Genomic DNA, 14716 nt, shown 5'->3' on the forward strand with positions numbered 1-14716 from the left:
CTGATGAGAATGCAGTTCAAATGCTTCATTGGCAAAAAAATAAGGCCCAGTGCGATAAAACATACAGGGTAGGTGAAATCAGACGATTTCCCATTCCCTTGCATTTCATTAAAAGCTAGGAATTTCCAGGGCAGCTGTGTAAAGCTTGCTTCCTGCCAGCAGGAATCACGAGATATGTTGTATTTTCCCCTTTTACTTTCTAAAAAAAGAATAAGAGGGAGAAAAAGGAAAGAATAAATTCTGTCGTCTTCCTCAGGTTTAAACAACAGCAGCAACACTCTTTCTCTAACCCAGTGATACTCAAAATTTGGGGGGCCACCCCTCCTTAATTCCATAAACTCATCCTCAGTGCTGCCCACCCTCCCTTATAGAAAGCATCATTCGGAAGAGCGGTTTGCACAACCCACTAAGGGAGATGATGAATTGTAGCGCTGGGAGGGACCCCAAGGGTAATCTAATCCAGGGTTTCCCAAACTTGGGTTTCCAGCTGTTTTGGGACTATAGTCCCCATCATCGCTGACTGCTGGGCTGCATAGGTAGGAATGATGGGAGTTGTAGTCCAAAAACAGCTGGAGACCCAAGTTTGGGAAACCCTGATCGCCCAACCCTCTGCAGTAGAAGACCCAACATGGGTCTTGAATCCAAAACCCTGAGATTAAGTGTCTCATGCTCTACCGAATGAGCTAAGATAATAAAATTAAACCTAGTAACAAATCTATTGCACAATATTCAATATCCAAATAAAGCAATTTAGTTTAATTGATGCAGCAAAATGGATGAACGTATTCGTTTATTTATTAAATTTCATCCAAGGATCACACAGCAGTTTATGGTATGAAAACACTTTACCGAGAGCAGAGTTAAAACTCTGCCGCTCCCTCTCACAGCAGGTAGCGATGGCTACAAAGCCAGATGACTTTAAAGGTGGACCTTTAAGGCTGGTCCTGCTTGCTGGTATTCACAAGGGTCATCTAGTCATCCACAGTAAGAACAGGATGGTGCCCTAGATGGGCAATTGGCCTGATCCAGCATGCTCTTTAGTGATGTATGGAAGTGAGAGCTGGACCATAAAGAAGGCTGATTGCCAAAGAATTGATGCTTTTGAATTATGGTGCTGGAGGAGACTCTTGAGAGTCCCATGGACTGCAAGAAGATCAAACGTATCCATTCTTAAGGAAATCAGCCCTGAGTGCTCACTGGAAGGACAGATCCTGAAGCTGAGGCTCCAATACTTTGGCCACCTCATGAGAAGAGAAGACTCCCTGGAAAAGACCCTGATGTTGGGAAAGATGGAGGGCACAAGGAGAAGGGGACAGCAGAGAACGAGATGGTTGGATAGTGTTCTTGAGGCTACCAGCATGAGTTTCACCAGGCTGTGGGGGGCGGTGGGGAACAGGAGTGCCTGGCGTGCTCTGGTCCATAGGGTCACGAAGAGTCGGACACGACTAAACAACAACAACAGCATGCTCTTCTTACATTCTTATGTCCTTACATTTCTCATAATATATGACGGGTTTGAAGCCTTGTTTTTCACACCAGCTTCACACCAACTGGGGTCCTTATTTGTTTATTTCATCAGATTCATGCACCATTTGATTTGTGAGAAAAGAAGCTAGGCGTGGTTCGCGAAAAAGATGAAACAATAAGGAGAATGAACAACAATAATTTAATACTTTCAAAGAGTTAAAATAACAACAAACTAAAAACAGATTAAAACCCACATCAACTTTCTAAACTTCTGGACAGGCTTGTCCAAAACAAAGATGTTTTTAGCAGGCGCCAAAAAGAGTACACTGAAGGTGCCTGCCGGATGTCAAGTGGCAGAGAGTTCCAAAGTGTAGGGTTAAGCCATTCCTGATCTGGATCTAACCAAGGGGTGAACATTGCTGCATGGGGTAAAGACACCCCAGCCCAGCCAACACCCCCTGGAATGAACCTGAGACTAATTGAGCTGTCCTGATGTGAACAGCTGGGGGTGAGGAATGAAATGTATTAAGAAACAACACCCCACTGTGCTCTGATGCCTAATGTGAACACATCCTATGGCCTCTCAGGACAGGTAAAATAAAATCTTATTCACACAGTGCATAGTTGAACTATGAAACTCCCTCCCACAGAAGGCGGTGATGGCCTTCAACCTAGATGAATTAGACAAATTCATGGAGGAGAGGGCTGCTGATGGCTACTAGCCATAATGGCTCTGCTTTGCCTCCATGGTTAGAGACAGCAATGCTTCTGAATACCAGTTGCTGGAACCACAGAAGAGGAGGCTGCTCATATGTTTGGGCTCTGCTTCCCAGAAGATGCATCTGGGTGGCCACTGCGAGGACAGGAAGCTGGGCTGGATGGGCCAATATTGGCCGGACCCAGCAGGCTCTGCTTATGTTCTTCTGTTCATACTGAGCATTTGTTCTGATTTGTTTTGTGGGGAGGTTACATGACCACAATCCTTCATCGTGATTTGCAGGTGGGGTGTTTATGCATCTTGCCCTTAGTCATGCCTTCATCATATGCTTCTCATTGCATTTCCCCACCACTTTCTCAACCACAGAAAGTCTGGCTCCTCTCATCTTTTGTGTGCTTTTCGGGTGCCAAGGCAACAGAGCCTTTTAACCCACTTTAACTGAGCAAACCTACAGTTCCTGGTAGGCCCTTGCAAAACGCTAGCAGAGTCAAGTGTAGAGGTTAACCTTGGGCCATTCATAAGAATCCTGAATAGACTTGGATCTGGCCAAAGCAGGCTAGTCCAGCATCCTGTTCTGACAGTGACCAAGCAGATCCCTATCATGGGAGATCCACAAGCAGGATCCTGTGGTTTCCAGCAACTGGTATTCCGAAGCATCACTGCCTCCAGTGGGAGGGAGTTCCATAGTTTAACTAGACGAAAGTCCTTCCTTTTCTCTGTCCTGAATCTTCCAACATGCAGCTTCCTTGGATGTCCACGTGTTCTGGTGTTACGAGAGAGGGACAAAAGCTTTTCTCTGTCCACTTGCTCCAGGCCAGGCATCATTTTATAAACTTCCATCAGAACCTGAGAGCCATAGCAACTCTCCCCACTTACAATCCTGGCTACTGCTGTTCAGAGGCATTTACTGCCTCTGTCAGTGGCTAGTAGTTGTACTATCCCCCATGGATTTGTCTAATCCTCTTTTGAAGCCATCCAAGTTGATGGCCCTCACTGCCTCCTGTGGGGGTGAGTTCCACAGTTTAACAATACACTGTGTAAAGGAGCATCTGTCCCAAACCTTCCAACATTCAACTTCATTGGATAGCCATCACTTCTCCCTATCCACTTCCTGCATGCTATGTATCATAGGAGCCAACTCCTAGGGACCGAGGTCCCTTTGGCCATCCCACCAAAATATTTGAGGGGGCTGGGCCGCCCCCCAAAGTTGATGAGCCTTGCCATTCAAATGGTGTGTGCATGCTCTGTCTTGTGATTGATTATGCTTGGTGGGACTTAACTGCCTCCCCAATATTTTTTCTTTCTTTCTTTCTTCTTCTTTTCTTCTTCCTTCTTTTCTCTTCTCTGACATGCAACAGACATTTAGAGCACACCACTCTCCGTGTATCTTGGGAACTGTAGTTTGTTATGGGTGTTGCGAATTGTAGCTCCGCCACGAGCAATCTACAGTTCCCAGGATTTGAGGGTGTGCTTTAAATGTATGTTGCGTACACCCAGCTTCACACACTTCTAAAATGGCACGGCCCCTCAGTCCAGCCTACTTCACAGGGTCGTTGTGAGGATAAAACTGGGAGGTAGCGATGAGGGAGCCATGCATGCCACTGTGTGTGGTCTCTTTAGAGGAAAAGTAATAATGGATAACATTAAAAGAACGGTATTTCCAGAGTAAAGCCAAACCTACACACCGCACAGCTGCATGGTGGTCGTTCATGACTTATGTCAAAAGATAAACTCATGGCTGGCAGGTTCCTACAACTTATGATTTTACCTGGATCTGATCATCTTCCAGGACTTAGTACTGACTGCTCTGTTATGCTTCCATTCGTGCATTGTGGGGAGTTGGACTAGATGACCCTTGGGAGTCCCCTCCAACTCTGTTTCTATGTTTCTATGACCTTATTATTATTATTATTATTATTAGGACCTTATTATTTGCAGCACTGTTTTTCTCTCTCTGCAATGGCTATTTCTCGGCTCTCTGCGTCTCATGTTAGGGGCCGTATGGTGCCAAACAGGCAAGGCATTGTTCGTTTCCGTCTCTCTCAAACATTTCTATTGTGATATGTAATAAAATTAATATATATATATTTTTAAAGATCCGTGTGAGCTCAAGAAAAAACGGTTCTCTTCCTTCCAGCTGCATCCAGAAAAATCCCCTCCGGGAATTTGCAACTGGTTTCTCCTTTCTCTGGATGCAAAACGAATGCAAAAGCTCTGTTTGGGGGGCGCTTGCTTAGGGTGGGGCCGCTTCTCCCCCCGGATTGCACAAGTTTTTCTTTTCCCTTTGCATCTGGCGCCTGAAAGAGCTGACGCGGCACATTTTCCAGCAAAGGGAGAGTGGAGTGGGGTGTCCATCTTCCCTTCTTTCTACCCGCCGCCCTACCCACCCCCCACTTCGGTTTCACCAGCTCTTCTTCCTTCCTCTCGTGACCCAATGTGGGTGAAGCAATTTTTAAGTCACTTGAGCGGGGCGGCGCAGATGTAATACATCTTCTTCAGAAACTTCCCCTGCTTTTTTGGCCTCCGCGATGGAGGTTCCCGCACCCCTTCGGAGTGACATCACCACCGACGGGAAATTCCGCCGGCGATGCTCCCCCCCGCCCGTCCCCCTGATCCATAAAAGGAGGCAGGCTTCATGGAGGGAGCACCAGAGACGGCAAGACCTTCCAGGAGAACCTCAACCAAGATCAGCCACTCCAGCCTCTCAGCAAAATGAATGCTTCTCAATCTCCACGTGCCTGGGCTGTGGCCGCGCTCCTGGTACTGGCCCTCTGCCTCTCGGCCATCGCTGCTCCAGGTCAGTCTCAAGGCTCAGCATGGGGAGCGGAGGGGCATTTGAGGGCAAAGTGGGGGTCCTTCCCCCGGTGTGGGGTTTTGGGGGGCCGGGAGAAATGCACGCTCATCATCGTTGCCGCTGCTTGGGAAGCTGTCTCTGCTCTGGCTGGCGGTGGCTCTCTAGGGCAGGCGTCCCCAAACTCAGCCCTCCGGCTTTTTAGGAACTACAATTCCCATCATCCCTGATCACTGGCCCTGATAGCTAGGGATGATGGGAGTTGTAGTCCCAAAACAACTGGAGGGCCGAGTTTGGGGGTGCCTGCTTTAGGGTTTCTGGGAGAGAGAGTCCTACCTGGAGGTACCAAGGGGGGTTGAACTGGGAGCCAAGCAGCCGCTCTGCACTTCAGCTACAGCCCTTTCCAAATAGGAAGCTGCCCTATCAGACCACTGGTCCATCAAGCTCAGTGTTGTCTACACTGACTGGCAGCAGCTTTCCGGGGTTTCGGGCAGGGGGCAGCATGCATAGGATTGCAGCCTCAATCCAGGATTCTCGCCCTCTCCGCTTCCCAATCCTGCACCACATGAGCTCCTTCCAAAGGCAGGCTTAAGTCGCTTGGAATTCCATCCCCGCAGGGAGGGCGGTGTGGCAGTGGAGATGTCCTCTCTGCGCCCTTTGAACTCGGCCCTCTTGTTTTTACAAGGAGTTTTATCCGATTCCACATGGGCTGTTGGAGCTCAGCCACCATGTGCACAGCAGGGCGGACGGGGGCTTAACCCCGCGACCCCACGACAGGGGGAGGGATAGGTTAGAATAGCCTGTGGGCTTTGGGGGCATGTGCAGAGCTCCTCCTCCTCATCACCACTGGATAACCTCCCCTTAAGGTGCTTCTATAGGGACGCGGGTGGTGCTGTGGGTTAAACCACAGAGCCTAGGACTTGCCGATCAGAAGGTCAGCGTTTCGAATCCCCGTGACGGGGAGAGCTCCCATTGCTCGGTCCCTGCTCCTGCCAACCTAGCAGTTCGAAAGCACGTCAAAGTGTTGAATGGTTTCTTTAAATGTAAAGGTTCATCATTGTTCCACTCCATGTGTATGTCTTTAAGGGGCCAGAGCAAGGGCCAGAGCAAGATAACGAGACCCAGCTTTACAGCTGTGAAACATAGCAGGTGCTGCTGAGTTGTATTTGATTAAGGTGTGTCAGCATCTGGGTAGAGTATATAAGGAGCAGCATCTAGCTCTCCCATTACCCTGGGGGATGGGTTGGTGGTTGGGTCATGTTTGTTTGTTAATATATTTAGTGTTAATGGAGTTTTTGTTTTTCTTATTAAAACCTTCTTTAAGTTATTTTTGAGTCCTTTCTTTTTAATGCAAGGTCTCCCCAGCAAGCTATCTGCAGCGTCACTATACTGCAAAAAGCCAACATCTTTGGTTATGGGCCCAGCTGCTGAGTGGATGACTGCATATTTTTGGACTCTGAGAAAGGTTTGAAAACTCCTTCTCCTGTTAGCGTAGTTTTTGTGGGTCTGGAAGAGTTCCAGAATGGTTGACCGGGTTCCTGAAGCTGAGAAGGCTCTGGTCTTCCCACAGCTAACAGATGAGAACTATAGTTTATGGTCTTTTCGGGTGGAGGCGCTTTTGACCTCTAGAGAAGTATGGACCTATGTAACTGATGACCCTCCTGACCCTGTAACTAATGCTTGGTCGAAAGGAGATGCAAAAGCCAGGGCGATAATTAATTTGGCAGTCAGCGACCAGCAAGTAGTCTATATAAGAAATAAGAAAACTGCCAAAGAAATGTGGGACAGTCTTGCAGCAGTGCATATTAGAAAACAGTCAGCATCTGCATTGACGTTTTTCAAGCAGTTGTACCAGACGAAGTTGCAGCCTGGTGGTGATTTGGCAGCACACTTGAGACGTCTGGAGGCAATACGCGGCGAATTAATTCGAAGGGACATGGAGATACCTGATATTCAGTATGTTTTTATCATCCTTTGTTCCCTTAATGAGGACTTTGATGGTATAGCTAGCCAGATATCTGCTGTTCCACCAGCACAATTAACTGTGGAAGGGGTAACGGCAAGATTAATGGGCGAGTTGGATAGAAGGGAGGCTTGTGCCATAAGCACTCCTGTTTCCAGAAAGAATGAGGAACGCCATATGCAAACCTGTGGTGATACAACTGCATTTAAAGCTGCAAAGTGTTGTTGGTTCTGCAATAAGCAAGGACATTTTGCAAGGGACTGCAGATCCAAAAGAAAGCAAAGTACTCCCAAGTCTGTTTCTGTTCGTCAATCACGGTCGTCAGCCCAGCAGCCGACATCGTATAGTAGAGACAGAAACGAGCCGCGAGCTTTTCACGCTCGGACTACAGATCGTAAAAGAATTAAAGGTGCCAAGTGGAAGTCTTTTGTTATCGACTCAGGTGCAGCTCAGCACGTCTGCAATGATCGAAGCTTGTTTATTTCTTTCGAAGAGGAAATTGGTAATGTACATTTAGCCAATTCACAAGTCCTGCAGTCGCTTGGCAGGGGTACTGTTAAACTTGACTCTTTAAACATTACAATAGCGAACTGCATTTACTGCCCGTCAGTGGACAATTTATTATCAGTAAGGTGTTTTGCTCATCAAGGCATAACTGTGCGTTTCTTAAAGTCAATGTGTGAGTTTTTCGAGGGGAACAAACGTTTATTGTATGCCCGGGAATCTGATGGTTTATATAGACTGTATTTTCGCACCTACTCCCAATCGCCTATAAATTGCAGAGCAGCACATTCAAGCCAGGGGTTGAGGAATGTAAGACCACATTCTGGGTGTGTCCACATGGCGCACAGAATTCTGGGACACCTGAATTTTGCTGACGTAATTAAGACAAAGAATATTGTCAATGGCCTCAACTTAAAACCATGTAAATTCTTTATGCAGTGTCTATCCTGTTGCAAGAATAAGATTAAGGTTGCACGCAAGGGTAGGTGCTCAGATAGGAAAGTAACTGAACCATTTGAGCGTGTACATTGTGATTTAGTTGGGCCACTCCCACCATCATTAGGAGGTTCAAAGTACTGGCTTACCCTGATAGACCAGTATAGTAGATATTGTTGGACTTATGCAATAGCTGAGAAGTCCCAAGCATTTGAGAAGTACAAGGTTTTTTGCAACTGGGTAAAAACGCACTTTAACAAACCAATTAAGAACCTGTTTTCTGACCGGGGCGGGGAATTTGTTTCTGAGGATTTTGAGAAATTCCTGGAAGCGCAGGGGACTACTCATGAGTTATCTTGCCCCCGAAGTCCCTGGCAAAATGGGCTTGTTGAAGTTGTGCAGCGTGACCTGCAAGCAGGGGTTAAAACTTATCTGCACGATGCTAATCTGCCCAAAGACTTTTGGGCTGAAGCGCTCCATGCCTTTTGTTATGTTAGAAATCGCAGTTATCATTCTGGTTTAGATGTCACCCCCTATGAGAAGTTGTTTAAAAAACGCCCTAATCTGAAATACCTACGTATTTGGGGTTCAGATGTAATTATGCATTATCCTGCTAAGCAGAAATTGGGTGAACGTAGTGTTCAGGGAAAATTAATGGGCTACCAGCAGGGGGCGTACAGAATTTACATACCAGCAACTGGCAAATTTCATATTACCAGAAGCATGATACAAACTGTAAATTGGAATGGGGTTGCTGTTTTCCAAGATACTGATGGTATAAATGATACTGAGGAAGAAGAGGAAGAAGCAGCAGCAGCAGGAGGAAATGGTGATTCTGAATTAATAAAAAAAGACAAAAAGCCTGTTGAATCTGATAATTTGTTTGATGATTTAAAGTCACAGGCATCTGAGGGGAGATTAGATTCTCTTGAGTTTTCTGACCGTGAGCTTAGCCTACAGGCACCTCTTCAGTCTGACAATGATGATTTACAACCTGAAACTAGTAGTTCACTGAGTCCCGTTAAGTCTGAGGAGTCTGACTCTCCTTCCGGACTGAGACATTCAGATAGAAAGAGGCAGAAACCACAACGATTTGCAGATGAACATTTTAATACTGTGTATGCCAATAAGGTGGTTTTTGAGCCAAAAAGCTACAATGATGTTCAGAATTTACCTAAGCACCAAGCTGTAAATTGGTATAAAGCTATGAACTCTGAGATAGCTTCTTTAAAAGAGCATAACACTTGGTCTCTTGTACCACAAACCCCAGATATGAGACTTATTGATTCAAAATGGGTTTATAGAGTTAAAATGAATGACAAAAATGAAGTTGTAAGGTACAAGGCGAGATTAGTTGCTAGGGGTTTTCAACAAATTCCAGGTGAAGATTATGTTTTGTGTTATTCACTAACTGTAAAATATGAAACAATTAAGCTTTTGTTAAAAGATGCATCACAATGTGGAAAAGCCCACTACGCAATGTTTCTCTGCTCTTAAGAGAGTGGTGATGTACCTTAAACATACCAAACATTATAGGTTGCAGTTTACAAGAAGCACTTCCAAAGGTTACACATGAAAAACATGTACAAAGTATGCTTTATGTTTTTGTTCCACAATGATGAACCGCAGGGGAAATGTTGAATGGTTTCTTTAAATGTAAAGGTTCATCATTGTTCCACTCCATGTGTATGTCTTTAAGGGGCCAGAGCAAGGGCCAGAGCAAGATAACGAGACCCAGCTTTACAGCTGTGAAACATAGCAGGTGCTGCTGAGTTGTATTTGATTAAGGTGTGTCAGCATCTGGGTAGAGTATATAAGGAGCAGCATCTAGCTCTCCCATTACCCTGGGGGATGGGTTGGTGGTTGGGTCATGTTTGTTTGTTAATATATTTAGTGTTAATGGAGTTTTTGTTTTTCTTATTAAAACCTTCTTTAAGTTATTTTTGAGTCCTTTCTTTTTAATGCAAGGTCTCCCCAGCAAGCTCTCTGCAGCGCTACCATACTGCAAAAAAAGCCAACACAAAGTGCAAGTAGATAAATAGGTACCGCTCCAGCGGGAAGGTAAACGGCATTTCCGTGCGCTGCTGTGGTTCGCCAGAAGTGGCTTAGTCATGCTGGCCACATGACCTGGAATCTGTATGCCAGCTCCCTCGGCCAGTAAAGCGAGATGAGCGCTGCAACCCCAGAGTCGGGCACGACTGGACCTAATGGTCAGGGGTCCCTTTACCTTTACCTTTAAGGTGCTTCTGCTTTGCACACAGAAGGTCCCAGGTTCTATCCCCAAGGGCATTTCCAGGTAGGGAGCTGGGGAGAAGACACTCCATCTGAAACCCTGGAAAGCTGCTTCCAGCTAGTGTAAGCAGTCTTGAGCCAAATGGACACAGAACATAAGACAGTAGACCATCTAGTCCAGCATCCTTTTTTTACAGCAGCCAATCAGATGCATCTTCTGAGAAACCAGCAGGCAGGACCCGAGCACAAAAGCCCTCTCCTCTTCCATAAATTGGTCCAGTCCTCTTTTAAAGCCACCCTACTTAGTAGCCATCACTGCCTCCTAAGGTGCACGTTCCCTAGTTCCACCCGATGCTTGCACCTTCCTATGTACATGCTGGATTCAAGAGGCTAGAGGGCAGGAAACGGAATTCCTGGCCAACGACTTTGCAGCAGAGTTTTGCTGGTTGCACTCAACGCCTTTTCCTTTCTCTTCCAGTGGGGTCCGACCCTCCAACTTCCTGCTGCTTCACCTACACGGCAAAGAAGATCCCCCGGAACTACATAGCTGACTATTATGAAACAAACAGCAGGTGCTCTCAGCCAGGTGTTGTGTAAGTATAAAAATAATTCTGCTCTGTTTGCAGCCTCCAGGCATGGGAAGGAGTTGGGGTGTCCAGCTGTCCCAAATATAACAACCCCGGTCTCTTTTTGCACATCTGTCAGGAGTCTAGCTGAGCCATCCAAGCCCACCCAAAAAATCATAGAATTGTAGAGTTGGAAGGGGCCACCAGGGGTCTCCCCTGCAATGCAGGAATCACAACTAAAGAATCCCTGACAATGATTTTATGATCCTACCTCAAGGGCAAGAGAGCTCTTGACAGGAAGGCAGAGAAAGCCAGATGGGAGGCTGATTGTGTCTATCCTTTGATTCCCTCCAGGTTCACCACAAAGAAGGGCCGGGAGATCTGTGCCAACCCCGCAGAGAAATGGGTCCAAGAATACATGGACCACTTCGAGCTGAACTGAGCATCAGTGCTGCAGCAACAGAAGCTGTCGTCCTTGGCTGGATTGATGGACATCCCAGGCCTGGCACCATTTCCTGCCAAGGGCATCTCAAGAACACCACTCAGCTAGTGGCTTTTGTTTTGACCTTGAAGTCAAAACCTCAGGGACTTTCTATGATAATTTAAATTTATTTAAGGTATTTTATTTTCCTCAAACCCTAAGGGTCCACCCCTGCTAATTATTTTATTTATGTAACTTTGGAGGGAACACAAAGCAATCAACCTCTTTGCTATTTTTATACATATGACTGTTTTAATATTACCACAGAATAAGAATTTCCCCAATAAATGTTTTTTTCTACAAGTTCTGTTGTAAGCTGAGTGTTTCTTCCTACCCACCTGTTTGCAATCTGTGGTGTAAAAGAGGGTCCTCCTCTCTATCCCTTTGGGCTCTCAGAATCCCAAGGCCAGCTGGGATGGGGAACCAAATACATACGGCCCTTGATACCTCCCTCTTTGGCCCTCAGAACTCCCCACAGGCTGCCCCCACCTTCCACTAGCCCAGTTTCAAGTTTTCATTGGGTGTTTTTGCCTGGCTGCAAATGTTTCCTTGAACGCTGATGATGCTTAGTTGTGCATCTGTGCAAAAAAAAAAAAAAAAAAAAGATTGCAGATAAATAGCAAAGGTAACATTGTTGGTCCATAAGGGGGCGGGGAGGGATCCACAGATGGGAATCCTTTTATTGTCACCAAGGGGAGGGGTGATCTTTTGGATCAGCAACTGGTTACATAACAGGAAGCAGAGAGAAGGAATAAATGGACAGCTTTCTGAATGCAAAGAGGCAGAAAGTGGAGTCCTCCAAGGACCAGTATTGGGACCTGTCCTTTTTAACCTTAGGGGTGAGCAGTGAGGGGACCAATTTCCTGCTGATCCCAAATTGTTCAAGGTGGTTGAAACAAAAAACTGGTGGATCCTTCCTCTGCCACTTGGACAGCATCTCCTGATGCTCCTCCCTCCGCCTCCATTGCCCTCACAGCAAGAAGCTCTTTCACCAAAGGGTTGTCTAGCACAAGCTCCTACAACCTTTTCAGAACAGGTGGGTGGTTGCCCAGTCCTGGCACCCAGTGAAATGTGGGCATGTTCAGTGTAAATGAAGCTGAGCCAGTGCAAAGAGAAACTGAACCGGAAGAGCAAACGGTCTCTTGTGGTGTGTGAATTCCTGAGGGGTTATTTCCATTGTTCAGGGAGAGGTTTTTCCCTTGGGCTCAGTCTGTTATTGGGTACTGTTGTGATCCTCCAGAAGATTTCTGAGATACTAATGGCACACTCCCTGGCACCCCTGCCATGTCCAAACATGACCCCTTCACAGAGTTGGGCAAAAGAGAAATCTCCCTGGTACCCTGGTGACTCTAGATAAGCCTGCTCCTAAGACGGACATAAGAAAAGCCTCCTGGATCAGGCCAATGGTCCATCTAGCCTAGCAGGCTGTTCCCACAGTGGGTGCTTTTCTTCAAAGCATGGAGCTGCAGCAGTCTTGGCACAAATGGTCTCTTATCGACAAAGAAGATGCCACAGATTGCCTGCATGTTTAGATGTGCCCATATCCTGCCTCGGTATCTTGGGCATCAGGCCCTCCTTATCAGAAGATTGCAAACTGCTTTGCCTCCTGCAATTTCCTGAGGTTTCATTATGTCCCCTCTGCATTCTGGAGGCTGCAGACACAAGACAGACCCGTGTCTTTGGTGACCCTGCGCCAAACCACCCCCTGCGTGATTCCAAAAGGCATCCTTAGTTGGTGTCAAACCAGGCTTGGTTCTGTTCATGAATCTCAACCCATGGAGATTGGTATTGTGCTTTTTAACTTATTCATAAACAATCTGGATTTACAGGAGAGCAGTGAGGTGGCCAAATTTGCTGTTAATGCGGAATTGTTCAAGGAGGTTGAAACTGTTCCAAGCCACCTCATTCTCCAAGGAGAGAGAGAATGCAGGGGTCCCAGGAACTTTCCCAGGTTTAGATTCTTTGAAATGAGGGTCAGCAGAGACTGTGGTATCTTTGGGGCATATGGTTTATTTATACATAGATACAAGCTGAGTATAAGATGTGGGAGGTTCACAGCATCAGCACCCCAACAGATCTTGCTTCTCCATCAGTCACAGCTTCAGATACAGCACAGAGCTACCTGTCTCTGCAGCCTCCAGCTTCCAGCCTGCTTCCAGCCCAGCTCACATTGCTCTCCTATCCAGCAGCTAGGTGGGAAAAGGTGGAGGAAAAGCCCAACAAAACAAAACACTGACTGGGAAGCGAGGAGGGGGCATTTGGACCTCTCTGGTCTTCTCCACACATCTTCATGTCCTGCTGCTTTTCCCTGGAGAAACCTGCTATTTAGTCTTCAATTGATGCAAAATGTAGGGATGTGTATAGAAACTTGGATAGGATATATTATTAGATAGTAGATATTATTCTTCCTGACACATGTTTGTGAGTGTAGCAAAGTACACCCAATTTGTGACAAAATGAAGAAGCTGTTGATTGAGCTGGTTACAGTCTTTTTGATGAAGCATTCCAGGATGCCTTGGTGCAGAGTGGATATTCCTGGTATTTCCCCCTTATATCACCCTTAAAACAATATATATGGATGATGGATCACCACCACAACAGGGCCAGTTCACTATTCTCCCCAAGGAGGCTTCTTGTCCACTCTTCTCCCTGGTCTCCCTGGTCTTCTTCCACCGACTCTTCTCCCTGGTCTCGGATTCTGCCAGTCATTTCCGCCAATTCCATATAGTCCATCAACTTCATCTGCCATTCTTCCCGGGTGGGTAAATCTTGTGTCTTCCATGTTGTTGTTTAGTACACCCCTATTTTCATTGCAGAAATGTTGGAAGGTATACAGGTGCTTACCATCACAGCCAGTTCTCAACTGGGTACTACTCTAATCCTTCAGAGAAAAGTGATGGGGGTCATGGCATTCACTCAGGTATTTCCTCAGCTGGTGGGGACCTCATAGGATCAGTTCCACTTTGGCAGGGAGAGTGCAAAGTCAGGCGTGGAAAACAAAGTGACAAAAATGGAGGTCCAGGTGGGCCTCTGGTGGCTCTAGAAGACAGGAGCCTGCCTGGAGTCCCTCTGAAAGGAGTGACTGTTGGGTATCTCCACATTGCACATGGAGTACTCTTAGAAAGCTCCCCAAAAAAACCCCAGCCCCTGGGGTCATGTCACTCTCCCTTGTGTGTAGCCAGGTTGCCACACTTCCATGTCCCTAACAAGGCCTGATCCTTCTCTGGACCTTGTTCCAACTGTCCTATGTTTGCCCTCACAGGGCCTCAGCCCTCCCCTGATGCTTTGGAAGCATCTGAGCTGTTTACCTAGAAATGGGCTTGGCCCAATAAAGGCCTCTTATCGCCCCCCCCCTTATCAATCAAAAGATGCCATGGATGATGGGCCTCATGATACATCCACATCCTGCCTTGGTATCTTGGGCGTCAACCACTCACTATCTCCCTTGCTTTTGGGTGGAGCGGAAACTGTCTAGAAATATCTCCTATAGACAAGAGACCAGGAGGAGCCTCAGCGGCCGAGGAAGGAGTCTGAAAGGGCAATGAGTCCTCTTTCCATC

At 46.7% G+C, this 14716-nt stretch overlaps 1 protein-coding gene across 1 annotated transcript; it reads left to right on the forward strand.

Annotated features, from left to right (window-relative positions):
- The first annotated feature begins 4813 nt into the window (after positions 1–4813).
- Positions 4814–11460, forward strand: LOC310695323 (C-C motif chemokine 4-like). Its single transcript, XM_083479513.1, has 3 exons — positions 4814–4982; positions 10589–10703; positions 11031–11460. Exons 1-3 carry the CDS (start codon positions 4898–4900, stop codon positions 11116–11118), a joined length of 288 nt encoding a protein of 95 aa, XP_083335639.1. The 5' UTR covers positions 4814–4897; the 3' UTR covers positions 11119–11460.
- The last annotated feature ends 3256 nt before the right edge of the window (positions 11461–14716 follow it).

Source organism: Podarcis liolepis (genome assembly GCF_965112155.1).
Source record: "Podarcis liolepis genome assembly, chromosome: 16".
NCBI classification, from domain to species: Eukaryota; Metazoa; Chordata; class Lepidosauria; order Squamata; family Lacertidae; genus Podarcis; species Podarcis liolepis.